This window comes from Fistularia commersonii, chromosome 11 (genome assembly GCF_037954325.1).
Source record: "Fistularia commersonii isolate RoL2024-O1a breed Wild chromosome 11, RoL_Fcom_v1.0, whole genome shotgun sequence".
Lineage (NCBI taxonomy): Eukaryota > Metazoa > Chordata > Actinopteri > Syngnathiformes > Fistulariidae > Fistularia > Fistularia commersonii.
Genome location: NC_141294.1, coordinates 12016758 through 12043225, shown reverse-complemented (window position 1 = coordinate 12043225; position 26468 = coordinate 12016758). Strand labels below are relative to the sequence as shown.

Below are 26468 nucleotides of genomic sequence, written 5' to 3'. Positions count from 1 at the left end.
AAGACAAGTAAGATACTGTATTTGAATCCCAGGTAAATTATGCTGTGTGAGATTATCTATGAGAGACTTCTGCATTGGGCTTTGTTTTTCTTTGGCTTTGCAACCCATGAAAATGCAGCTGCTCCACCCCAGATCTGACTTTGTCATTGCAAAGAAAATTTACAGCCATGGAGACACAGTGCAATTTCAACCCATATTTTTTGATTAGGGGTTGCAACTATTTTACATACATTTATTCATGGGTTTAGCTGTGAGCTATGAGGGGATGGTGCCCAAGATGTCAGCTTGAAGATGACCTCCAGCAATATTTACGAGTTAAATCAATGGAAAATGACACTACGGTACATGAACACCAACGCAAATTGAAATGTGTAAAACCGTGCAGTTTTAATCCAATTTGTGAATTGGATTCAATTTGTGAATCATGCAACTTTGGAACTTTACCCAACAGAAAAGTACTGACAGACGGAAGAATTTAAAAGTACAACTGAGAGACAAACAACTGGCAAACAGATTTCCAGACTCAGTAGTTTGATAAGTTTTCCCCTCCAAGTTGGACTCTCTCAAATCTACGACTAAAAAAACATGGTCTTGGCCAGGTTACTCAAAACAACAAGATAAAAGCTATTTAATTCCTAGCTCTAGAAACATTGGAAAATAAGTTGTCATATTAGAATATTAGTGAGCTACTTAAAAACTTTTATTGAAACAACCATATATACTTCTATGACCCATTTAAACTGACTCAACAGGCTTTTATCTGAGCATAGTGAGAGACTGGGGATTTACATTACAGACGCAGAAGTTAGATCAGCTTTTAAATGTATAAAACCTGGAAAATCTCAAGGGTTAGACAGTTTGACGGTGGAGTACTACAAAAAGTATTCAAGTAAAGGCACCTTTTTCAATGCACCTGCATCAAGAATCAGTCTTAGTTGATAAATGTCCAACTTCTTTTATTTCTCATGGGGAAGGAAAGAAGGAGATCCATACGTCTGTTACTTTAGACAAGTTCTCTCAGCACCATCTGTGGAAGCAACAGAAAATGAAAGAATGAATGCCAGTGCGAGAGAATATGAATTGTTTCCCTATGCAGATGACATCCTCGTAATCCTTGACTACATCTATTTCTTTGAACACAATTGAAATCATCTCACAGATAAATTACTAAGTCTATATCTAGGGTTATGCCGCCGTGCAGTGTTTGGCATCCAGCAATAGTTTGTGCATTCCGATTCAAATGGAATAAGTCAGCGATGAAATATTGTGGATTGTGGGAAAAATTCGAAATGGAAAATAAAACACAAGTTTATGTCACTACTGCTTCAGAATGTAGAGATAAGTGAAATTAATCAATTTCCTCTCTGAGAAAATATACTACTCTTGAAATATTAACAGCTTCCAAGTTTAAACCTCTTGAGGTTGGGAGCAGTCAGAGAAATTACAATAATTTTAAATATCAGCAGTGATAAATCAATTTTTGGAGGCTCACCGCACTGTAGAGGCAGTTGTTAGCCCTTCATTCCTTTTCATACCATTTACGTCTAGAGAAAATGATACTTCTCCCCATCCCCCCACATGCATGCACATGATGTATGTGGTGTAAATATTAAAAGCAACAAGTCGATATAGCTGTTCATTGCATGCATTGCCTTGAGACATAGTTCATCTTTTCTTCAGCTTTTTGAGCATTTAGATTAGTGCTTTTACTTACTCAGGTTAGCGAATAGCTCTGGAATAGGTACAACTATGATTTTTATTGGTACTTTGGTGGAATTAAATTCAATATTTTCATAGGGCGTTTCTCATGCTGTGTATTTCATACAGATTATTGTTCACAATTGCATTTTCAGTCACAAGTTGTGAAAAGTCATTTTCAAAACTGAAATAATTAAAACCATATCTGAGGTTCTATGTTCTATGACTGAGCAACCTGGCTTTAACTACCGATGAAAAAGAATTTCTCACAGCTGGGAAAATAACTTCATAAATCTGATTGAGTCATAACAAAATTGAATACAGTATTTATTTCATGTCTCATCATGCTTATATATTCAAAATATTTTCTTTTCTCATAATATTTCTCAGTAAAATAGGCATTGTGTCTGGCATCACCAGACCTCTTCATTCCATTGGTGTTTTGTTTTTAAACTTTTCAGGTCCCAATAAGACCAAATAGCAAAGAGAAAGTTAAAAAAAAAGCTTAAGAGCTTGGGTCTTAGGAGACTTATTTAGTTTCTTTATAATCATATATACACTTCATGGCCAAAAGTACTCACTCACCTATCCAAATAATCAGAATCAGGTGTTCACTTCCTCAGCCACAGGTGTATAAAATCAAGCATGCAGACTGCTTTGTGAAAGAATGGGTTGCTCTCGAGAGCTCAGTGAATTCCAGTCTGGAACTGTGATAGGATGCCACCTGTGCAACAAATCCAATTGTGAAATTTCCTCCCTCCTAAATATTTTTTTCAGCTGTATTATAAGAACATGGAAGTGTTTCCGAATGGCAGCGACTCAGCAAAGTGGTAGGCCACATAAACTGACAGATAAGGTGCACTTATGCGAATGAGGCGCATAAGTAAGAGAGGTCGCCAGATTTCTGTCAGACCTCCAAACTTCATGTGGCCTTCAGATGAGCTCAAGAACAGTGCACAGAGAGTTTCATAGAATGGGTTTCCATGACTGAGCAGCTGCATCCAATCCATCAAGTGCAATGCAAAGCGTTGGATGGAGCGCCACTGAACTCCAGAGCAGTGGACGCGCGTTCTCAGGAGTGACAAGTTGTGTTTCATCTGCCAATCTAATGGACGAGTCTGGGTTTGGCGGTTGCTAAGACAGCAGTACTTGTTTGACTGCATTGTGTCAAGTGTGAAGTTTGGTGGGGGGGGTATTGTGGTGTGGGTCTGTTTTTCAGGATCTGGGTTTGACCCTTTAGTTCCAGTGAAGGGAGCTCTAAAAGCTTCAGCATACCAAACATTTTGGGCAATTCTATACTCCCAACTTTGTGGGAACAGTTGGAAGCTGGCCTCTTCCTTTTCCAACATGACTGTGCAACAATGCACAAAGCAAGTTCCATAAAGACATGGATGACAGAGTCTGGTGTGGATGAACTAGACCAGGGATGAGCAACCTATGGCCCGCGGGCCACATCCGGCCCATTGGTCTTTTTAATACGGCCTGCCAAAGATTGGTACAGAATTCATACTTGATGTGAATGATCGAATGATTGGATCAATACATGTGCAAGCTCAAACAGGAGATTATTTCATTTTGGCCGCTACTTGAGAACATTTGTGATTTTTCTTGAGCTGAATGACACAGATAGGCTTTGTGATTTAGCCCTTACTGCGGACATACTGACACACATGAATGAGCTGGATGAGAAGCTACAAGGGGCAAACGGTTTATGCATGAAATGCAAGCGAACATCAGAGTCTTCAAAACCAAGCTGGTTTTATTTTCAAAGCAAATGTCAGACGAGTCTGATATGGACTCTTAACAAATGCTTTTTTTTTATTATATGTATCGTATCTTATGCTGACCCCGCCCGTCAATATTTAAAAGTCAATGCGGCGGAAAGTTTGCCCACCCCTAAACAAGACTGTCCTGCACAGGGGCAGAGCTGAAATAAGATTGGAGACCTGTGTCGTTTACCAACAAATTTCATATCCTCTCTCACTATGTCCATAAATCTTCTCTTTGGTCTTCCTCGAGACCTCTTGCCTGGCAGCTCCAATTCCAGCATCCATCTACCAATATATTAACCCTCCCTCCTCTGTTCATGACCGAACTATCTCAGTCTGGCTTCTCTGACCTTCTCTCCAAAACATCTAACATGTGTTGTTCCTCTGATAGACTCATTCCTGATCCTATCCATCCTGGTCACTCCAAAAGAGAATGTTAGCATTTTCATCCCTGCGATCTCTTGCTCTGCCCCCTGTCTTTTCGTCATTGTCACTGTTTCTAGGCCACACAGCATCGCTGGTCTCACCACTGTCTTATACACCTTTCCTTTTATTTTGGCCGATAGTCTTCTATCACATAGTACCCCTGACACTTTTCTCCACCCATTCCAACGTGCTTGAACCCGTCTCTTCACCTCTTTTCCACACTCTCTGCTGCTCTGGACTATTGACCCCAAGTACCTGAAATCTTCCAACTCATTCTTCCTCTCATTCACACACATATACTCTGTCTTGCTGTGACTAACCTTCATTCCTCTCCTTTGGGCATCATCACACTTCATCTCCATTCTTCAGGCATCTTCTCACTCTCGAAGATCCTGTTGAATAATCTGGTCAGAAACTTTACTGCTGCCTCTCCTAGACGCTTCCACACCTCCACAGGTATATCATCAGGACCAATGGTCTTTCCACTCTTCATTCTCTTCAATGCCTTCCTCATTTCACTTTTATTAATTTCTGTGACAATAGTCACCTCTTCTACCCTTGCCTGTCTTTCATTTTCAACATTCATGAGCTCCTCAAAGTACTCTTTTAATCCTCCTATCACTCTTCTAGCATCTGTCAATACATTTCCCTCTCTATCCTTAATCACCCGGGCCTGTTGTACATCCTTTCCATCTTTATCTTTCTTTTTTGTCAACCTGAAAAGATCATTCTCTCCAACCAAGCATACAAGTCATCATACACCCTTTGTTTTGCTTTTGCTACCTCTATCTTTACCTTACGTTATATCTTCCTGTACTACTGTCTGTTCTCTTCAGTCCTCTCAGTGTCCCACTTCTTCTTTGCTAACCGCTTTCCATAATTCCTGCACTTTCTCGTTCCACCACCAAGTACTGGATGACACACCAAGTACTCTACCTATCTGTCTCCCTGATAACATTAGCTGTAGTTGTCAGATCATCTGGAAGCTCTTCCTGACCACCCAGAGCTTTTCTCAACTCCTTCCTGAAAACCATACAACACTCCTCCCTTTTCAGCTTCAACCACTTTGTCCTCTGCTCTGCCTTTGTCCTCTTGACCTTCCTTGTCACTGGAGTCATCCTACAAACCACCATCCTATGCTGTCTGGCTTCACTCTCACCTACAACTACTTTGCAGTCACCGATCTCTTTCAGGTAATCTTGTCCATACAAGATGTAAGCCCTCCGTGCCCTCCTATCTCTACCCTATGTTATTGTCTTTTCTGGAAGAAAGTGTTCACTACAGCCATTTCCATCCCTTTTGCAAAGTCTATCACCATTTCTCTTCCTGTCAGTACCATGATAATACAACTTCAAGCCTGCACCTAAGCTTCTAACCTTACTACCTTTCCACCTGGTCTCCTGGACACACAGTATATCCACTTTCCTTCTCTGTTTCATGTCAACCAACTCTACCTTTTCCTGTCATAGTCCCAATATTTCAAAGTCCCTATTCACAGTCCCAGACTCTTCCCTTTCTTCTACTCTCTCTGCTTCCAAACACGCCTTTCTGCTCTCCTTCTTTGACCTACAGTAGCCCAGTTTCCATTGGTTCCCTGTAGGTAATCGGTAACAATGGTGGTCGTTGTTAACCCGGGCTTCGACCGATCCAGTATGATGTGGTTATTAGTTATGATTCGTATGTTTGGTTTTAACAAAAGTTTTACGCAAGATGCCCTTCTTGACGCAAACCTCCGTATTTATCTGGGCTTGGGACTGGCTCAGGGAGACCGTGGCCCGTGCTGCCCTGAGGCTGCATTGATATTCATACTTGGACACATTTTTATATAGATAGATAGATAGATAGATAGATAGATAGATAGATAGATAGATAGATAGATAGATAGATAGATAGATAGATAGATAGATGTGTAAACCACTGACCACAAACAAAATATTAATGAAGAAAATCATTTTAATAATGTTATTTCAATTGAATTAAATAAATAGGCGCAACAAAATTCCCCAGTGACAATATAGTTGTGTATACCTCTTCATCAGAAAACACGAGGGATTTTCAGCATTAACTATATCTCATGGATCCTTAATAAATATCAACAATAAATAGAAAAAATATATATTTAAACAATAATAATTAAATTAACATTAAAAAGCTGTTGTTTGACATGTCTGATGCTGAAACACTTATAACCAGATGAAAAATCACTGACACAAACCAGAATTAAGTCAGAGAGTTATGAATTAATTTGTGATGAAAATATTGGACTGACATCAAAACCCAACAAAATAAAGACACATTAGCCAGTAACAAGAAATCTTCCAAACAAAATACTTGAAGTGTTACCCAACGGGGGCAGGAAAAAATGTCTCAAAAAAGAAAAAATGCTAAACTTTACCTCTCAAATTCACCAGCAAATAAGCGGTATTTACATACAGCAGCAATAAATAAATGCAAGTAAGTACTACTTGGGAATTTGTAAAAAAGCTATCTGAAAATACTTCAGAATACATACAGATAATGAAAAACAAGCAAATAAATAAAAATATAAATAAAGAAATAGCACTCTCAACATTTCTCAAAGGGCAAGTACTTCTGTAATTATAAAAACAATTTCTTGATAATTTTTATGTTTTTCAATTGCGGTAAGTTAAAGATTGGGCTGCTAGTCTTCAAGTTCCAGCAACTTTAGCCAAGTGATAATGGTCAGGCTGTCACCTTGACCTTGGTGGCAAGCCAAATAGACCTAAAGAGGATAAATCTACTCTTCTCAGTTTCTGGGGGATTATAACGACTGCTCAGGACAGGTTAGAACCTGTGCAAATTCATCACATTCCTCCCTTACTGCCTGCAACACAGGAAGAGGCATGCTGGTCGGTTCTCTTTAGTGCATCTATTTGTTCTCAAAGGGCTGGTTGCGATTTCATTAATAACTTATTTCTATATTATTTTACTTAAAGGTTCCAGTGATACATACACACACACACCATACACAGACACAGACACACAGACACACACACACACACACACACACAAACATATGTATATATAAAAAAAATATGTATATGTGTGTGTATATATATACACACACACACACACACATATATATATATATAATTGTAGCTGTCATATATATATGTATGTATATATGACAGCTACACACACACACACACACACACACACACACACATATAAATATATATATATGATGACAGCTGGGAGAGGCTCCGGCATCCATGCGTCCCTTAGTGGGGAATAAGTGGTAGATAATGGATGGATGGATATATTTCCCTTCTATAGTTACATGACATTCAGTAAATAGAAAAATATTAATATAACAAAGTCATTGGCTATTTAATTACACGCCTTCAAATTCATAGTTCTACATATCTACGTATATACAGGAAATTACAGTTATTCGTGGAAGAAGTACTGTCTCTCCCAAAAGTTTCAGTGCATTTAGTAAGGAATGACAGTGTGTTTCCTGAGTCATAGCTCATCTTGTCATATCCTAACAAGCCATCTCACTGCTTGTCATCATGTGCCTCCTCGCCCTTTATTCAGCAGCAGGTGGATGCATCTGCATCCGTCACACAGGTTGTCAATTCATCACCATCAGATGACTGACATGCTGCTCATCAGTAAACACGTAGCCTTGCCTCAGCCAGTGGGTGGGACTTAGCTCATAGAAACAGGGAGGTGCCTCTGGGTGGTGAGTGCCCTCAAGCTGCGGAACAGATCATGACAGAAGGAACGCAGCTGTGACAGGGTCAGGTGCGTCGCCACTTGGACTTCGAAGCTACCTTGGAGATGATTGGCGAACTCCAGCTCATGTTTCTGATCCATGTCACCATCCTGAACCTCTGCTGCCTCTTTCATCTGGAAAAGAGCAAGGGTGCTGTTGATGTGCTGTTCTGGAATACGAAGTGAGGTGACAACGCTTTCAAGTTACCTTGACGATTTGGGTCAGCAGGTCTCTTAGGTCAGCAAGAAGATCATTCAGTCCGTTCAATTTGTTTGACAAAATTTCCAGCAGACCCTGGTACAAGCGGCAGCCTGCTATCATGCGCCTTACACAGACGTCCTGCAGGAGGGGAAACACACATAACATCACACCAAAATTAGTTTGCAGATTTTTAGACTGCTGACTTGGGTCAGTTGTGCTTAGGTCAATTTTGATTGTTCTGATAGAGAAAATGATACAGATATGGTTGAGATTTAATTGAAAACAAGTGTCAAATCTGCCTAAAAAAAAAAAAAGACATGATAATTGGTGATTTGCTGAAAGCATCTCACATTACATAGTCTTTATTCAAAACATTGAGCTTTAAGATTTAAAAGTTTTGCTTTTGGGATGCACTTTAGATTGGGTCAAATACAGGAAACGGAAATGGAATGGAAATTGTGGCAAAGGCTTTTCTCATTCAGTGGTCAAGATTTCCATTCATCATCACATCAACTTTGCATTAATTAAATACCTCCAGCAGAAAACCTTTGAACCCCTTGAACAATCTCCAAAGGCTGAAACTCCACCAGAACTTTCTCAAGTATAACATTTCCAGGAAGGAAACATATGGTCAACACACTGAAAGAGCGATAATAAGAATCCAAAAGCTATCCAAAGGACATGAGCTGGGGGTTACAGGACTTCCCCTCAGTCCTTCATAAACCACAACTTCAGAATGTCATGAAGACCAAACCCAAGTGTCATTCCAGTGAAGTTCCAAATCCAATTCACAATACACCCTGCTAGCTCTACCAAGTGACATTGGTAAAGCTTGTCACCACTGATCATGGTGTGTATTTGAATCCTCTGGACCTGAGGTGCCCAACATGTCGATAGGGATCTACCGGTAAAATCCCAAAGGCAAAGTCAACCACAGAGCCCTGTCTTTCAAATAAACTTTACCAGACAACATAAAAACGAGAGAACCGCGAGCCATAGAATACACTACAGTACCAATAGTGGTGGTAGATCACACAACATTAAAAAACCATCTGTTAGCCAATCATCCATTCCCCCTGTGGCATTGGCACTTGATTGACATACAGTACAGCCAGTCTTAGATCTCAATCCAGATATCATCCCGTCATGACTGAGGATCATTTTGGAGGTGTGTTTAACCCTCATATTATGTTAAGGGTCAATTTGACCCATTTCACCCATTGACCCAATGGAGGCTCATATTAACCCATATGAGGGTTAAACCTGGTTAAACCTGGGTTAAACCTGGCTACCAGGTACTGCTGTCCTGATGTCATCAGAGCGAGGTAATGCCCAAAACTGTACAGCATTATGCTGAGCCGTCCACATTCATGCTGTTATGCAAGGAAAACAATATATATCATAAATAGAAAAGTATTGTTGGTAGATCATAGTGAATTGGTCATGTAAAGAATATTTTGCAAGCCAAAGTGTGGGCACCCCTGCTCTTGACAGACACTTTTGCATTTGTGTTTTGCCTTTGTAGGACTCAAGTATTATAAGTACAGCTTGCAAAAATTAGGATATCATAACAAGGTTCAGTATTTTTTGTCACTCAATTCAGAAAGTGAAACTCATTTATTAAAGTTTCATTGCACATAGAGTGCGATATGACAGGCCCTTATTTCTTGACTTTTTGATGATTATGGCTTACAGATCATGAAAACCAAATTCAGTGTCTCAGAAAAAAAAAATGTCAATCAATAAAGGATATTTTAAACAGAAGTGTCAGACTTCTGAAAAGCATGTTCATTTCTGTGCACTCAATACTTGGCTGGGCCTTCTTTTGCATGAATTACTGCATCAGTGCAGTGTGGCATGGATGCAATCAGCCTGTGGCACTGCTTAGGTATTATGAAAAGGTTCCTTTGATAGGTTGGTTTCTGGTTTTTCCCAAGATTAAGTTGGAAACAATCATTCCTCCTCCTTGCCTGTTGGAGGGTTGCTAAGCAAGACACTAAATTACTAACTCTTCCCCCGGTATTGTACCTTTGGCTGCTCACGGTTCATCTATGATGGGTTAAGTGCTGTGGTCAAATTTCAGGGGTTGTGCTGTATGTATAACTGAATGTGACACTGCTGTAAAAGGAACACAGCATCTCCATAAAGCTGAACAGCGGAAGGAAGCATGAAGTGCTCTAAAATTTACAGGTAAATGGCTTGATTAATTATGGATCTCAGAAAATACGGTGAACTACCACCAGCACATGACATGGCAGCCAAAATCATTTCTGAAGGACATGCAAAAATTACTTTCAGCTGAAAAGAGGACTTTGGACTACTGAGCAATAGTCCAGGTCTTTTTCTCCACAGCTCAGGTAACATGCTTCTGATGTTGTCTGGCTCTTGACATGAGGAATGAGCCATTTGTAGTGCACGTGTAGGAGTTCTCTGTGCACACGGCTTTTGATGTGCTGACTCCAGCCTCTGTCCACTCCTTATGAAGCTCTCACAAGTACATGAATGGATTTTGCTTGACAATCCTCTTTTGCTGGTGCAATTTTTCCTATCACACTTTTTACTTCTGCTCAACTTTCAATGAATATTGTTAGATACAGCACTCTGTGAACAACCTGCTTCTTTTGTGGCTTACCGCCCTTGTGAAGGGCGTCAATGTCTGTCTTCCTGACATCTGTCAAGTCAGTAGTCTTCCCCATAATTGTGTTGCCCACTGATCCAGACTGAGAGACCATTAAAAGGCTCAGGCTTATATGTGTAATGAATCTATATAACATATTTACTTTGAGTGACAAAAAAAATGTTGACTATTTTCATGATATTCTTTTTTTGCGCAGTACCTGAACAAATAAAGCTCTCTCTCTTTCTGGTCAAGACAGAAGGCTGGTCGCATTGAACTCTGATCTGTCCGAGGTTTGTCCCCAAAGGCAGTTGCCGCTGACGCCAAGTGCTCGCTCGTGGGAGAATGTTGGGTTTCAGTAAATCATGTTGAAGCACATATAAGGTGTCATGGGACAACTGTGTTGGGATTTAGTGCTGTATAGATAAAATTTGACTTGACTTTTCTACGATGATCATTTTTTAATAACTACTAATTGAGAAATATGGTTTAGGTCTCTGTCTCTGCCTCGCTCCCCTTTTTAAATCGTATTCAATCATTAAAAACTATTATTAAGCCAATAATTACTGTTGAAGCTGATCGCGAACATGCATCAATGTTCATTAGAGACCCAAAAACAGACGTTTTACAAGCTCCTCCATTTTCAATCTAAGAAGACTCAATTGTTGATCACTGGCTAAGCATGAGTAAGGAATCAGCGTAAATACATAACAATTACTCTGCATAGTTGCATGGTTTCTCAAAGCCACACATTTAATAACCTTTAGGTCATATTTGATTCCATCTCCTCTGTTGATCACAATTTTAAAATGGTAACCACTTTACCCTTCAGTGCCTTTCTTAATTGATGATGGTATTTCAGTTGAGGCTTTTTCAGTTGAGGCAACTGAAAATGGTGCAGCATGAATTTGAACTAAAACCAGTTGTTCCATTTCTCAAATTTTAGTTGCCCTTGCAATGTCAGATCTGACTTGATGGTGCTTATGGTGACTTATAAAAGCTATACACAGACTCAGCTGCCTTTACGTATCTGTTTTATCCAAACCGTGAACTATAAACTGCAGAGATTCTTTTCTAAAAGTTAAAAAGACATTAGGTGCTTCCCATTCCTTTCCCTATCATGCACATTTCGTTTGGAATAACCTAAATCAGAAATCTCACACATACTGAAGTCAGACAATGCAACTTGAGAGAAGCCATTAAATCCAAATTAAAAACTCATCTATCCACATTGAATTTTAATTTTTGATTTTGAGTTAGTGGAGACTTGATGTTTATGACCAGCATCTTGAAGCTGGAATGGCCCATGTCTCAATTTGTCTTTTAGACCAAATTATTATCGTCTATATTTGCCTTGCCTACTTTAATGACACTGGAATGAATGAATGAATTCATCTTAGCATTTCCCTAATTCCCCGATCCCTCTTCTGTTCCCATGTTTTCTCAGAATTTACAAGCTACGATCTCCCATCCTTCATATTCTCCTGCCTTCTCTCGCCTCTCTGATGCTCTAAATGATCGAAGCTGCTTCCGTTCTCTAGGTCATTTTTCCCGGTTCTAAGTATCATTTCACCAGATCAGACCATTATCTACCGAAGTCACTTGACATGATCTACTGGCCCGATTTGCTTTTGTTCTTCGCTGGCTCCATGCTGTATCACACAAAGAACAGTCACTCAGAAATAAAACATTGTTGCCTTCTGGAACTTCCAGAGTGGCTCCTGAAACCACTGTCTGACAGAAGATCCACCCAGAGGAGCATCAGAACCCACAAGAAACCCCTAACTCCCCAGTTCCAAAGGGTACTGACCAGAGTGAAGATGTCTGAGAGCTGGTTGAGGGCAGGGGCAGCAGGGAGGTGGAGCGTTTCCACCATCATTTGCAGGTTGGCCATCTGGTCAACTGGATCGAGGCTCAAACCCTGAGAATGAGAAGTGAAGATCTGGTTAAAGAGCAAGGCAGCAAAAAAGAGCTTAATTCCGCAGCCAATCAGAGCAGGGGCCTCACCTCGGCGTGGATAGTAGCGGCGTGCATAACGGGAAGATCCCTCAAGATCTTCTCCACCAGGGTTTTGGCTCGTTCAGCCGCTTCTTTAAATGCCGGCAAGGGTTTGAAAGCTGCACCAGTGGGAGCTGTTTGGACCAAATGTGGAACCAGGATGCAGCAGAGCAGCAGGGTAACAACTACAGAACAAATAAGAATAATAGCAAGCTTGAAAAAAATAAATCGTCCCTTGAGCTTAAAAGCATTAAAACCCTCTTTCAAGCAATATTTCAAGCAATAAAATAATATTTTTGTCCAAATTGTGGGACTTTTATCTACACTGGAACATTATTAAATCCCAAATTAAACATCTGAATTTGCATTGTAGATGAAGAAAACCTGAGGGCGCAATGTACCTTTTTGTTTTTACCAGCATTTCCCTCCCATAGTGGAATTGAGCATCAGTGATCTGAGCTAATTATAAAAGTACAAAAAACATACAGCGTTGTTGCAAGTTTAACATGTTTTGGTTTTGATCAATCTAATTGCTTATTATTATGATCAATGTGTGATATAGATCTCTTGGAAAAAAATCTAACCAAAAGTCAGACTGAAAACCGCAATTCATTTGCAGGAATTTGACCAAAAATCCACAGAAAACCACTTAAAAAATCTTAAGCAAATTCTAGAACTAAACTGAAAACTGTAAAAGTAATGACTTAAACTTTGCAGGATTTTTTTAAAAAAAAAACAAACAAACAAGCAAACAAGGAATGTAATACAAGTGTAATTAACATTTCATCTAAAAATAAAAAAATACTCCTATATTTGAAAAAGAAATGTATAAATGCAAAAGTTAGAAACGAACAACGAGAAGAATGACCATAACCATGAAATGAGTTTAAAAAGCGTGGGGTCACAGCAAGAGGGGGCTGGAGGCCCCGGAGGTCAGAGGTCAGAGGTCAGAGGTTTACTGTCGGGTTTGAGCTCAGTCGGAAGAGACTCGCTTCGTAATTGGATGAGGACGCGTCCTCCCACGTCAAACTCCACTGCCTTTTCTGCTGCTTTTCAGAGGCTTCTCACCTGCCAATGCGTTCATATTCATCAGGGGGGTTCTCTGCCTCGGTGACTCGGGGTCCGTATACCGCTTCGATCCTCCTGTTCTCCTTCGGCTTCCATTTGCAGCCGCTTGGACTTTTTATCCGCGGCTCATTCGGCTGGGGGTTTCCTGTTTGGTGATTTGCGGCGCAGTCACCAATCACTCATCCGACACGAACCCGCGGTGACGAAACTCCTCGTAACGTCACGTTTGCGATCGCCGTGGATTGCAACGCGGAAATTTACCGGTTGATTTAAACAGCAAAGTGGGACCAAATATGAATCCGGTGCAAAATAAACAATATTGGTTGTACCTCATAACGCGTTATGACCGTGGTACTACATTTCATTTCGATTTGGACTCCTAAGCAGAATCTCGGGGACATGGAATTGCAAAAAAAGTAAAACATTTAGTTTGAGGGATTGTTGGTTCGTATCACGTTCTGATAGTTATAAAATAATCACAAAGATTTCATTTGTTTTGGGGAACAACAGTGATTTCCACTGATAGCCGAAGGTCTCAGCAACGTGTTCAGATATTGCAGAGTTTACAGTTACGTCACAGGAACTACGAGGGTCCAAACAAACGCACGCCTCAGTAGTAAATTGACCCATTTTGAGCAATACCCTAAATCCCTGAATATTACAAGATACTCCGTCATCAAGAGGTACTGAATCTCTCTCTCTCTATAGAAAGTTGGTGAATGGCTGAGTAAAGTGGTCTCTCAGTGGAGACAGTTGAGATGAAAAGAATTTAATGGTCAGCAGTTCTTGGGTCAACTCCTCAAGAGTTCTGCATCATTTAAGTAATAGCAATAAAATTAAAATATTTGAACTTTTCAAAGGTAGCCTACATTGAAGATCGCAAATGTTTAAATAGAGGTGATAGTAACAACCACGGTTGGGTTTTCCAAAAATATAATAATGAAGGTTAAAACGTGTTTTCAATGTGGTGCTTTTTGGCCTTCCATTCATTTTCATCAGGAAGCTGTTCTTGAATCTCAGAATGCCTGAAAAATGTTTAATTTTGGAACTGAAGATATTATCATGGGCTCTCACAAATATTTTATCTGGTAGGATTTTTTTCTTTTTGTTCACATACTACTTCTCTGTGTGATTTCTTTTTATATTAATAAAATTTTCTTATCTACTTGAATGACAAAAGAATTGATGTGTGAATGTGAAGCATATTTTTTTTTCAACAAATTGTGAGACTTGTGTACCCTAAGGGTTTATGAAATCCTGGAAGATCTGTGACTCAGGCGACAAAGTGCTCTTAATTCAACTTCCTGATTGTACTCAAATTTTACAGCTGAATACTTTAGGCTACTACTCATGAAATCAAGTACTTCCTGTGATTCACCCCCAGGAACTGTATTAACCATTTAATATTTGGCTTCAGTAAACATGGCTGACAGAAGTTACATATACAGCTTTGAATTACTAATCAGTGAGTTGGTTGTAGGTGTGTGTGAGTGTGTTTTTGTGTTGGCAGGGTAAAAATCAAAGGACTAAATTAATCGAGAAATACACATAAGCACCAGCATAACCAAACGGTTTTATTTGTTCATAACAGAAGTGACAGCAAGAAAACATACCAGGCAGAAAAACACAGATTTTGAGTAATGATTTCTCTACTAATACACAAAGTTACTTCCTGTCTGTAGAGGAGGATCAAGGGAAGCTGTCATCGTCATCTTCAGCCATTTCTTTGGCGAATTCCAGGTCCTGCTGCTCACGTTCCCGACGCTCCTGATTGGATACACACAAACACATGCACCAATATGTTATTTCTAAGGTTGGCAAAATGATTTTGTCTTTGTATGTGCGTGTTTTACCTCTGCTGACTCCAGGTCCTTGTTGTATGCTTTAGGTGGGAATCTCATGGCCTGAGAAACAAACAATCCCACATTAAATGCACAAACTTCTGCACAATGAGTATGTATGTGTGGGTGTGTGGTGCCTTAACAGACATATTGCAGATGTTCAAGTGTGCATTGTGTGTTACCTTGACAGACATGTTGTGGATGTCAAGGCAGAAGGAGATCCTCTGATGAAAGGCAAGCTGCGGCTCTCTCGTCCCGTAGATGTCCATTGTCTCTTTGGACTGAATGAAACCTTTCTCGTGGTTGATGCTTGCCTCAATCACACCATCGCGGATGGCCTGTGATGCACAAAAAACATATCTCATCGATGACTTGTGACATCTATTTGATGTGTAATAGCGCTTATATATTAGCAAGGTTCATTTATGATAGCTTAAATGCAGTAGTCGAATTTCCCAGATGTAGCAGATGATGCTAAATGTAACAATATAGGACTTTCTTTTTTTTCTCCCTTTCTTCTTACCTTGGCAACGATGAACTCCGCATCCTCTGGACTGTCAAGCTGCAGTTTCTGAGCAATATCAGCCAATGATATGCGAGAATACGATAAGCTGATCATACGCACACCTAGGAATATAACCTCTGTAAGTTTTCAAACCCCAAGCAGCATGTATTTTCACATGAGATCTATACTCTGGATTCCCTTACCGGTCTTGATGACATTGTGTCTCAGACGGATGATGAGTGTGTATGTCCCATCGGTCTGAAACTTTTCACCAAACTGCTCCAACACCTGATTGAACTTGGCCAGGTTACCTGTTCTCACAGCTACACACATGCAGACAAATATTCCCTAATTGAATTCTTTCTTTCAGAACTGTTTTACCCTTACATTTGACTTGGCTAGTAAAAAATTTGGACCTGAAAGTTGGACTCTAACTTTTAGATCAGGTTTAGGGGAGGTATAGGGACTACAGCAAGGCATAGAGTTTCTACTTACACATTTATTTTTGATCTTTAGAATGTATAGTTTATTGTTGTTTTTTTTGCCCTGTCCTCCTGCTACTGTTGTGCCAGTTTCCCAGCCTGGGATCATAAAAGTACTTCTATTGTATTCTATTATAATTCCGTTATTTCAAACATCTATTAGATTATAAAGCAGTTTCAATTCAGGTGAAAAGGCCCCAGTCAAATCGTGAAATGCATTGCCCATCAGTCTGTCCTGATGTCACCAGCTTGTGAATATACTGACCCTGTGTGAGAAGGAAGTACGGCATCAGGGACCTCTTAAGGGATGGTTGCCTGAATTGAAGTCTGTCAGGAATCTCCCCCAGCAACAACTCAACCACAATCAGAAGCTTGTGCACCTTCAGGGAAAAGCGAGATCCTGAATGCATTACATTTTTTTGAAGATGGTTCTTCATTGTCTGTGACTGTGTGTTATGTCTGACCGTCTGTTTGAAGCCCACAGCTGTGTGCTGGGGTGCTTTCCTCAAAGCATTGGTCAGAGTCCTGCGAGCTTCAGAGTATTCCAGCTGGATGGCCTTTATACGACCTAAAGATCACATGACACTGGAGTCAACCCATAGTTGAGGGACTTACCCCCAAGTAGATGTCCTACTCCTTACCCGTGTAGTACTGCTTTCCCAGCCCACCTACCTGTATAATACAGGTAACGGGCCCACTCGTTGTTGTTTGCAAGCTCTGGGAACACAGACTTGGACACCAACTTTTCAGCCTGATCATACAGGTTAAAGTGTAGGTAGTTCCTCAATAGCAGGTTCAGGAGAACTGCCTGACCGTCGGCATCATGGCGGAGTGTTGCCGTGCGGAGACGCGTATGCAGAAAGCTAATGGAGAGAAACATGATTAGGTTTAGGTGAGTACATAATTCTGCCAAATATACAGACAGCCTACATTCAGGTGCAGGGTGACATTATTTCAATATCAGATCAATATAAATATTCCCAGTAGACTGATTCTGGTCAATTGTGAGGTGTTGTTCAATGTTTACAAAACTTAACTCAAACCCACAGTGTCTGAACTTTGTCTACTTTATCTTAAAACAGCTGAATGTTGTACTATCTTTCCAACAGAACACAATGTGTTCAGGTAGTTGGAACTTCCTTCTCCTTTCTGGATATTACCAAAGACCTAAAGACCAGCACTGAGCCCGATGGCTCAGTGCTGGGACACATTCTATTTTCAATCTGCATAAACTATCTCTGTAATAACTTGTCAAATGCATTGTCTCATTTTTATGTAGACAACATCATTACTTATTACCTCACTTGCTCAGGCGCTTGGATTTTTGCAATCTGCTTTAAATGTTATCCAGTCTTGTTTATTTGATCTTGGATTGGTTTTAAAACAGATGAAACCAAGCTGATGGTTTTCCCTCATATAAAGTTGTTATGACAAAACATTACAATTATTGCGAGAACTAAAGACAAGCTTATAGAGCAGGTTATAAATTACAAATACTTGGATTTTATCCAAGATTTGGAGCTCTAATTTAGAGACCATATATATATTCTGGTCATTAAACTTCGGGTGAAGCTTGAATTCTTTTTCAGAATTTTTTTTTACTTTCTTCCAGGATCAGAACGTAATTACTGGCAGCATCCTTCTTGCCCATTCTTGGCTATGGGGACATGCTTTATTTGAGTTTGTCATCCAAATTTTTTTAAGCCTTGGAAAACTGTTTTTCACATGGCACTGAGGTTTGTCACTGACTGTAGTCCTCTCACCCACAATTGTGTAAATGCGATTGAACTTGCCTTCCCTGAGTGCATGCAGATATGCACATTGGCTAACCCTAATACATAAGGCTTTTTTATGTTTGATTCTGCCTTATTTGTGTTATTTGTTGCAGAGAATGAGCAGCCGCAGTGCCTTGTGTTCTTGTTTGTTCTACATTTGTTTTTTTCTATTCTACAGGCAAGAACAGAATTTGGAGAAAGAGCTTTCAGCTCTGCTGACCCTTCAACACGGAATACGCTATGAGCTAATTTGAAACTGTCTGAGGTTATTCCACTTGGGAGTTTTCCACTCTATCCCGAGGAGCAGACAGCATGAAACCTTTCAATAGTGCCTGGTTTTTAAATTCTTAAATTATTGTTTGATTGTGGAGTTACAGCCACTGCACATTTCACTGTGATTATGTTCTTAAATTGTACTGTAACTTCTGAAAACCTATTGGCGAGGTCAACCATGTGAAAGAGATCCTGATCTCTTTTAATACCTTGTTAAAAAAAGATTAATAAAAAATATTACAATGTTGGGAGGGAACTATGACTACACATTTAAAGATCAGAATTCATTTAGAATGTCCCTCCTTTCACCTAGGTGCGTCTTTACCTGCGAATGGTGTCAAACTGGTTTTGAAACTCATATACACGGGCATGGTAGTAGTAACACTTGGCTGCCACAAGGTCCAAAGCGCGCCGATTCTTGGAGCCAATTTTCTGCAAGAGGTCATCTGACACCTTCTGAGCCTGGAACAAACGACAGGGTCAGACACCAGGTAACCCAACTTGAGTGTTCTATGTGTAGTTCGAAGCAAATATATGCTGTAATGTAAATACAGTAAAATGGGTCACAATAATATTTTTTTTCCAATGCTTAGTCAGACTGACTTGGAAGATGACAAGCCAGCCATTGTTGAAAAGTTCACGTCGTAATAAAGACAGATTCAAATCAGGAACAGGAAATTTGACATGAATGTGTCCATAGTTGAACATTTTCTCCTCACGTCTTTACATCAACTTGATCCTAACTCATCTACCATTCCCAAATCTGGAATGTTTAACTGGTTTTATAGCCAATTAGAAAACTAACCTCGGGGTATCTTTTGCTGTTAGTCAGATGAACCACCAGCAGCAGCTGTAGATAAGCCTCTACCTCCGGCAGGAGGGAGGTTGATGCTGCCTTCCCTGTCCGTGGGCGAAACTGCACATCCCCGTCAACTGTCTCCATCGGCTGGGAAACAGACGGGAGGAAAAACACATTGAGATTTCTTTTAATAAACATCTACCTCCAGACGAAAAAAAAAAAAATCATCATATTCCAGGTGATGAGTCTTTGTTTGAAAGCTTTAAAAGCTATAGCACAACAAATCTAAATGTTCAGCCAAAAACAATTACAAATTTAAAAGAATGTGTGCACACCGATATGGGGAGTCAGAATTTCATTTTGAGTGTTGTGTTCAGCTAATTTTTTAACCAATAAATTTGACAAATTAACCTGGCAATGAATTTACCATGGTCCCAATATCATTATCTATTATCACAATTACCTTAATCTCCGAGGAAAATATGTGCGGAGATCACCTCACAACTGGGACACCATGAAGATGCTAGTATAGCTAATACCTACCTCCTAAAATTCTCAAAAGGAGGCTAACTGCTAGTGTTTGCTTTACCATGTGGCCTGACTATTATTGTGTATTTACCAATGTCTATGGTGAAAGTCTCTGCCTGTTTCTTGTTTTATGAAGGGGTATAGGCACCATCTATGTGAATGTGAGAATATGAATACACAACACATCAATTAGGATAATTGATGTGGGCATGGAGTTCAGTTTTCACATGGCGAATGTGGCTGAGGATTTTCCAAGATCTCTGCATTTTTTGCATTATGCTGGTATGAAACAGCATTTTTAGAATTTCATTCTCTCTTGACCCCCCTACACATGCACAATTTATTTTCAAATCACAAGACAAGTATTCCTTTATGAGCCAATTTCCATCAATTTAACAAGACCCCCCCCCCCACACACACACACACAAAAAAAGTAAGGAGAGAGAATTGAAAAGATTGTCTGAAAAATAACTGAAACTTCAAAACGATGCAGAAGCAGATTATATGTTGTGTTGTTTTGACTTGCACAGATGACTGTCAAGTCATGACTGGCATATGTTGAAAGGTGAGATCTCAATATGGAAACTGGAAAAACGATGTGCAGTTGTAATCAGGTAGTGATAATATTAACGGGAAACAATCTAGTTAGCGAATACATTTAAAGTCCTGGAGTAAATGTCAGTATTTAGTGTATCTTCTTTTTCTTCTCCTTTAGGCTTTTCCCTTCATGGGTCGCCAAAGCGAATCAACCTTCTCTATCTAACCCTACTCTGTATCCTGCTCTCTCACACACATTACCTTCATATCCTCTCTCACTACATCCATAAATCTTCTCTTTGGTCATTATCGAGACCTCCTGCCTGGCAGCTCAATTTCCAGCATCCGTCTACCAATATATTCACTATCCCTCCTCTGTTCATGACCGAACCATCTCAGTCTGGCCTCTCTGACCTTCTCTCCAAAACGTCTAACATGTGTTGTTCTTCTGATAGACTCATTCCTGATCCTATCTATCATGGTCACTCCCAAAGAGAACGTTAGCATCTTCATCTCTGCTTTGCCTCCTGTCTTTTGGTCATTGTAACTGTTTCTAAGCCATACAGCATTGCTGGTCTCAGCACTGTCTTGTACACCTTTCCTTTCATTCTGGCTGATAGTCTTCTATCACTTGGTACCCTTGAACTTTTTCTCTACCCATTCCAACCTGCTTGAACCCGTCTCTTCACCTCTTTTCCACACTCTCCGCTGCTCTGGATTGTTGACCCCAAGTACCTGAATTCCTCCAACTTCTTGATCTCCACTCCCTGTAGCCTCACCGTTCTACCCAGGTTCCTCTCATTCACACACATGTACTGTCTTGCTGCAGCTAACCTTCATTCCCCTTCTTTCAAGAGCATACCTCCACCTCTCTAGATTTTCCTCTACCCGTTGTCTGCTCTAACTACAGATCACAATGTCATCTGCAAACATTATGGTCCATGAGGATTCCTCTCTAACTTGTCAGCCTGTCCATCAACACTGCAAATAAGAAGGGGCTCAGAGCTGCTCCCTGGTGGAGTCCCACCTCCACCTTGAACTTCTCTGTTACGCCTTCTCTCTATCCTTAATCACCCTGACCTGTTGTACACCCTTTCCATCTTTATCTCTGTTTCACCAACCTGTATAGATCGTTCTCTCCCTCCTTACTATCCAACCAAGCATACAAGTCATCATACTTCCTTTGTTTTGCCTTTGCTTCCTCTATCTTCACCTTAAGCTGTATCACCCTGTACTCCTGTCTGTTCTCTTCAGTCCTCTCAGCATCCAAATTCTTCTTTGCTGACCGCTTTCTCAATATATACTCCTGTACTTCCTCATTCCACCACCAAGTCTCCTTATCTACTTTCCTTCCAGATGATAAACCAAGTACCCTCCTACCTGTCTCCCTGTTAACATTAGCTATAGTTGTCCAATTGTCTGGAAGCTCTCCCTGACCACAGCCTTTCTCAACTCCTCCCTGAAAACCATACAACACGCCTCCCTTTTCCTTCCATTACTTCCTTGTCACCAGAGTCATCCTACAAACCATCATCCTATGCCATATGGCTACACTCCCACCTACACGTACTTCGCAATCGCTGATCTCTTCCAGGTTACCTTGTCTATACAAGATGTAGTCTACCTGCATGATCCCACATCCGCTCTTGTTCATTACCGCCATTTCCATCGTTTTTGCAAAATGTACCACCGTTTGTCCCTCTGCATTACCTATCCTGTATACCAAATCTGCCCATCACTTCTTCATCTCCTCGATTGTCTGTACCAACATACCTGTTGAAGTCTGCACCAACTACCTCTCTCTCACCTCTGGGGATATTCTGCATCACTTCATCTAGCTCATTCTAGAATCTGTCCTTCTCCTCTAACTCACATCCCACATGCAGAGCATAGTCACTAACAACATTGAGCATCACACCTTCAATTTCCAGTTTCAGTCTCATAAGTCTATCTGACGTTCTTTTCATCTCTTAAAACATTCCTCAAAAACTCCTCCTTCAAGATAACTCCTACTCCATTTCTCTTCCTGTCAGTACCATGATAGTACAACTTTAAAGCTTCTCCTAAGCTTCTAACCTTACTACGTTTCCACCTGGTCTCCTGGACACACAGTACATCCACTTTCCTTCTCTGCATCATGTTGACCAACTCTACCTTTTCCTGTCATAGTCCCAATATTCAAAGTTCTACTCTCAGTCTCAGACTCTTGCGTTTCCTCTTCTCTCTCTGCTTCGGAACACACCTTCCTCCCTTCCTTCTCTGATGTCTTATTGAAGAGTTTTTTTTTGATTGAGACCAAATTTTCTTAATGTTAGGATTCAGAAATTGTTATTTTTTGTTAAAAAATTGATGCTGGTACATTTCATTCAATCAAAAGTCATTTTCATTGACTTATCTGGTTCTTATTATGGACAACTTTAAATCAAACTAGATGTTCTGCTGATAAAATACAACATGTTAAAGACAAATCAAAACAAGCAGTCCTATTAACTGTAGAATCTGTAAATGAAAATTTAACAGAAACAACAATCTGATTATTAAATAACCTCGTCCAGGAATCCCAGCAGGAAGTCTCTGGTGGCCGCATTGTTGGTGAAGAAGCCAGTCACCACTTTGTGCAGCACGTTGGTGTTGAGGCGACGGCTGGTGGATGGTAAGGCTCGCAGAGCACGAAGCACAAAGCGAGGCTCCTTCCCTGACACTGCCTTTTCAATCTGCTTCACTTGTTCCTTTATGTCTAGAAACGAAGAGGAAGAAAAGAGGAGAGACTAAGAGATCATAGTTTCATACTGAACCTAATTTATAATTAGGACATTTTATCTGTCGCCCTTTACTGTTTGCTCATTACTTATACTACTATTTTGAAGTCCTCCACATAATAAAATTTCCAACAAAATCACTTTTTTAAAGATTCTTTACCGTCCTGGCGGAGGAAATAGCCACTGAAACCCCCTTTTTACAATACCACGATACAAATAAATGTATGTCACACGGCCAGACAGTTAGCTTATAATTAAGAAATCGGACACAAATTGAATATATCTAAAACCTAGCGCTAACCCAACCCACTTTGATGTAATTGAAAAGATTCAATCTACTTAAAACATTTTGAATCCAATTTGCTTATTTTACGAGTTAGGATAGTAAGAAACCAGCGGTAGTGGTTACAAGCTGGTTGTATGCAGTAAACAACATCACAGGTGACAGCTTCAAGATTTATGCTAACTGCTATGCTAGCCCAGTTCCGAGATCCGGGTCGGTTTCTACTGCCCGCTATACCGTACACGCAGCGATTTAAACGTTCATACTATGACCACTTTATTATATTTTTACCCTCCAGAGTCAGGCTATCCAGCTCTTTGGGCTGCTTGGCCGTGTTACCAGCCTCCTCCTCCGGCATCTCCACGTCCTGTGGCTCGGGGCCCGGCTCCTTCGGCTTCTCGGCTTTAGAGTCTCGTTCCCGACCAGCCGCTTTGTCTCGCCGCTTGGCCGCTGTCTCCTTCATGCTGTCTGTGGAACTAAAAGGAGTCACTCGGCGAAATAAAACAACTAAAGAGGGTAGGTACGAACCGTTTAATTAGCGTCTATTCTACTGCTCCACTACAATGACTGGCAACTATGTTGAAGCGCAAGGGATGATGGGAAGTGGAAGACCGACTAAAATGATCACAGACACAGTGATGCAGGAACAGCTATCAACTGCCGGGTCTGTTCACACGTCCGTGACTGTATGAATCAATAGTGATACATTTGAATGATTGTACAGTTTTATCGGTTGTCGTACATGTCAAATCAACACGAAATTATGTTTCGTATTTTATAAGTGCTGTTTTTAGTGGTCAGTATCGTAATTTGTGAGATTGAGGAATGATGAATGAATGAATTTTTGTGAACTCCGCTCCTGTATTTTATCTTGAAGTTTGACACTTCTGTTGTCTTGTTTGCTGTAACAGGAAATTGCTCTTTGTTTGTTTTTTTAGACCATTAAATGAGTGACAGCAGTGGAAGGGCAAAGACTCACATCAACACCTTGAACACAAACTTGGGGTAATCATGACTCTACACCACAAGGCCAAAAACATCCCTTCACTGCCAAAGGCAGAAAACCTCAGGTTCAATATATTAGGAAAACTCAAATAGAGTGGTTACCCTAAATGGGCCTTTGCCAAAAATAAAGCCACCAGACACAAGACTGCAGAACAGAAGGTCAGAAAGTAGACTACCGCCCAAGCCTCAGTCCATGTGATCCAATGAGCTTCTCTCCTTTGCTCATTCTTAGAATTTTGGCTACACCTATTCAAATTTTACTCCAGGTAAATCCTCAGAAAATTAGCCTTTGTTCCCACCCAAGGACACCCTCATTAGTGCAACAACCCCCTTCAATGTAGTTTCTGCAGAACAACTCTCTCATTTATATAAGAAACCAACACAACTTGGACCAGCCCCCAACCCTGGTTGGCCATATACGGAAACTCCTCACAGTCCATTCAAATTGAAGAAGCCTTTCAGTTGAGAGTTGAAACGTCTTCAAGGGACAAGTTGCAACGAGAAGAATATTTTGACAAGAATTAACCATGACCTAGATATCTGAGAACCTCCACTGACGCAGGTTACATCTGGTCACAACCGAGGTGACTCAACCGTTTAAGTTTACCTGTTGAGACTGTTGCCCTCCAAGGACAAAACACTCAGGTATGACATTAAAAGTATGGTGTATGCTGTCACCTGCACTGAGGATTGTGCCAAGTCTTCACTCATAAGGGATTAGGAGTCCCTCAAGTTAAGATAAAAAAGTTACAAAGAAAATTAACGATAGCCACTATATATTATACAAAAGAGGTTGATAGGATTCTCTGAAAGAATATTTCAAATTTAAAAGGATTTGGTTGGGAAAAGGTAGCTTGCAAGCTAACGTAGAACTGATTAAAGACTCATAATGAGGAAAGAAATTAATCAAAGAAGCAGGTTTCACATTTAGAGACAAAATCAGATCTTTTAATAAGAAGTGAATGATGTTTGGGGACATTAAAAAATGAATTAGTCAATACTAAAAAATAAAGCCACAAAACATCACAAATACATACATAAAGATACATATGTCTATAAACTCGACTTCCATGTGTCTTAGCTCATTTCAGTAAACCTGGAAAGGTGTATGGAATTCTAATTTTCTTCATTAAACATTTATTGAAAAGGGACAAATGCATTTAACATTTCATATAAAATACACAGTGGAATGTAATATAATATACAGGTTATATAATATAATATACAGGTTATATACAGAATATAATGTGATATAAAGGTTTTTAGCCAAGGCTAACATGCAACACTTGTTTCCTGGATCGGTCTTTACTATTAAAACAAAAATTCAAAAGCTAAGTAAAAACAGTACAATGATCTCAAAATGCAAAACCTACAAAAATGGAAGAACACCTTGATAAAGGCAGAAGACTAAAATATATCAATTGTATCTAAGAATCAATGTTCTTCTGGGATCCATAAAGCATTTCTGATGTTCATGTTTTTTAGTCTCAGACATTGTTTTGCATTTGTTTTAAAAACCTTGAGTTCTGCCAATGTTTTGATTTCAGATGGTAAGACGTCCCAGTGTTGGGCTCCTTTTTCTGACAATAATGACTATCCAAATGTTGTTCTCTGTTTTGCTCCTCTACATTCACTGCCTATTACACCTGTCTTTTTAACCCCACTAGTTGTTGTGCTTACCAGTTGTCTGAGAATATGTGGAGCTAAAATATTTCTTATCAATTTGACAGTAGTGCCATCTGTCAGATTTTTGACCCATTACTCTAATTGCCTGTTTCATGTTTCATCAAATCAGTTGAGGAACTGGCAGCAAATTTGCAAGAAGTTATAAGACATACAGAGAGCGCTCCTATTCTCTTTCATGCTAAAGGGGTAAATCAAAACGACATTGGTAAAGTTTAAATGCTAATTAGGCACTCTAAGGCCTATGATCATTTTGATGGAAGCATATAATGATCATAATTGTATTTAAAATGCATTAGCAGAAATGCTTTTTCATTTTCAGAATTTGGCTGCATATTTTGACTCAGATAAAATGAGTAATATGTAATCAAGACTGCATTTTCGTTTTTTTTTCCAGACTGCTTATTCTGTGGCTTAAAATTAAAGAGTAAAAAAATATCTGAGAGCTAAATGAAAAAAAAAACAGCAAATTGTTATTA

At 39.9% G+C, this 26468-nt stretch overlaps 2 protein-coding genes across 2 annotated transcripts; both read right to left on the bottom strand.

The window, feature by feature from the left end:
* Positions 1–7066: 7066 nt before the first annotated feature.
* csf3b (colony stimulating factor 3 (granulocyte) b) lies at positions 7067–13595 on the bottom strand. The gene is made up of 5 exons (XM_086154961.1): positions 13520–13595; positions 12461–12636; positions 12264–12374; positions 7843–7974; positions 7067–7769 (listed from the first exon to the last, which is right to left on the bottom strand). Exons 1-5 carry the CDS (start codon positions 13539–13541, stop codon positions 7569–7571), a joined length of 642 nt encoding a protein of 213 aa, XP_086011087.1. The 5' UTR covers positions 13542–13595; the 3' UTR covers positions 7067–7568.
* Positions 13596–15072: 1477 nt separating this feature from the next.
* On the bottom strand, positions 15073–23915 carry psmd3 (proteasome 26S subunit, non-ATPase 3). Its single transcript, XM_086154960.1, has 12 exons — positions 23593–23915; positions 22806–22996; positions 19201–19341; positions 18721–18857; positions 17020–17210; positions 16812–16915; positions 16613–16727; positions 16069–16188; positions 15884–15987; positions 15543–15698; positions 15373–15423; positions 15073–15286 (listed from the first exon to the last, which is right to left on the bottom strand). The coding sequence occupies exons 1-12, from the start codon at positions 23762–23764 to the stop codon at positions 15209–15211; spliced, it is 1560 nt and encodes a 519-aa protein (XP_086011086.1). The 5' UTR covers positions 23765–23915; the 3' UTR covers positions 15073–15208.
* Between the last annotated feature and the right edge of the window lie 2553 nt (positions 23916–26468).

Coding starts and splice junctions, on each gene's coding strand:
- psmd3 (XM_086154960.1), bottom strand. CDS start 23,764: ATGAAGGAGACAGCGGCCAAGCGGCGAGACAAAGCGGCTGGTCGGGAA. Junction 15,988..16,068: donor ACACAATGTCATCAAGACCG/GTAAGGGAATCC, acceptor TTATATTCCTAG/GTGTGCGTATGATCAGCTTA. Junction 15,287..15,372: donor AGGACCTGGAGTCAGCAGAG/GTAAAACACGCA, acceptor GTATCCAATCAG/GAGCGTCGGGAACGTGAGCA.
- csf3b (XM_086154961.1), bottom strand. CDS start 13,541: ATGAATATGAACGCATTGGCAG. Junction 12,375..12,460: donor CCGCTACTATCCACGCCGAG/GTGAGGCCCCTG, acceptor TCTCATTCTCAG/GGTTTGAGCCTCGATCCAGT. Junction 7,770..7,842: donor TGCTGACCCAAATCGTCAAG/GTAACTTGAAAG, acceptor GCTCTTTTCCAG/ATGAAAGAGGCAGCAGAGGT.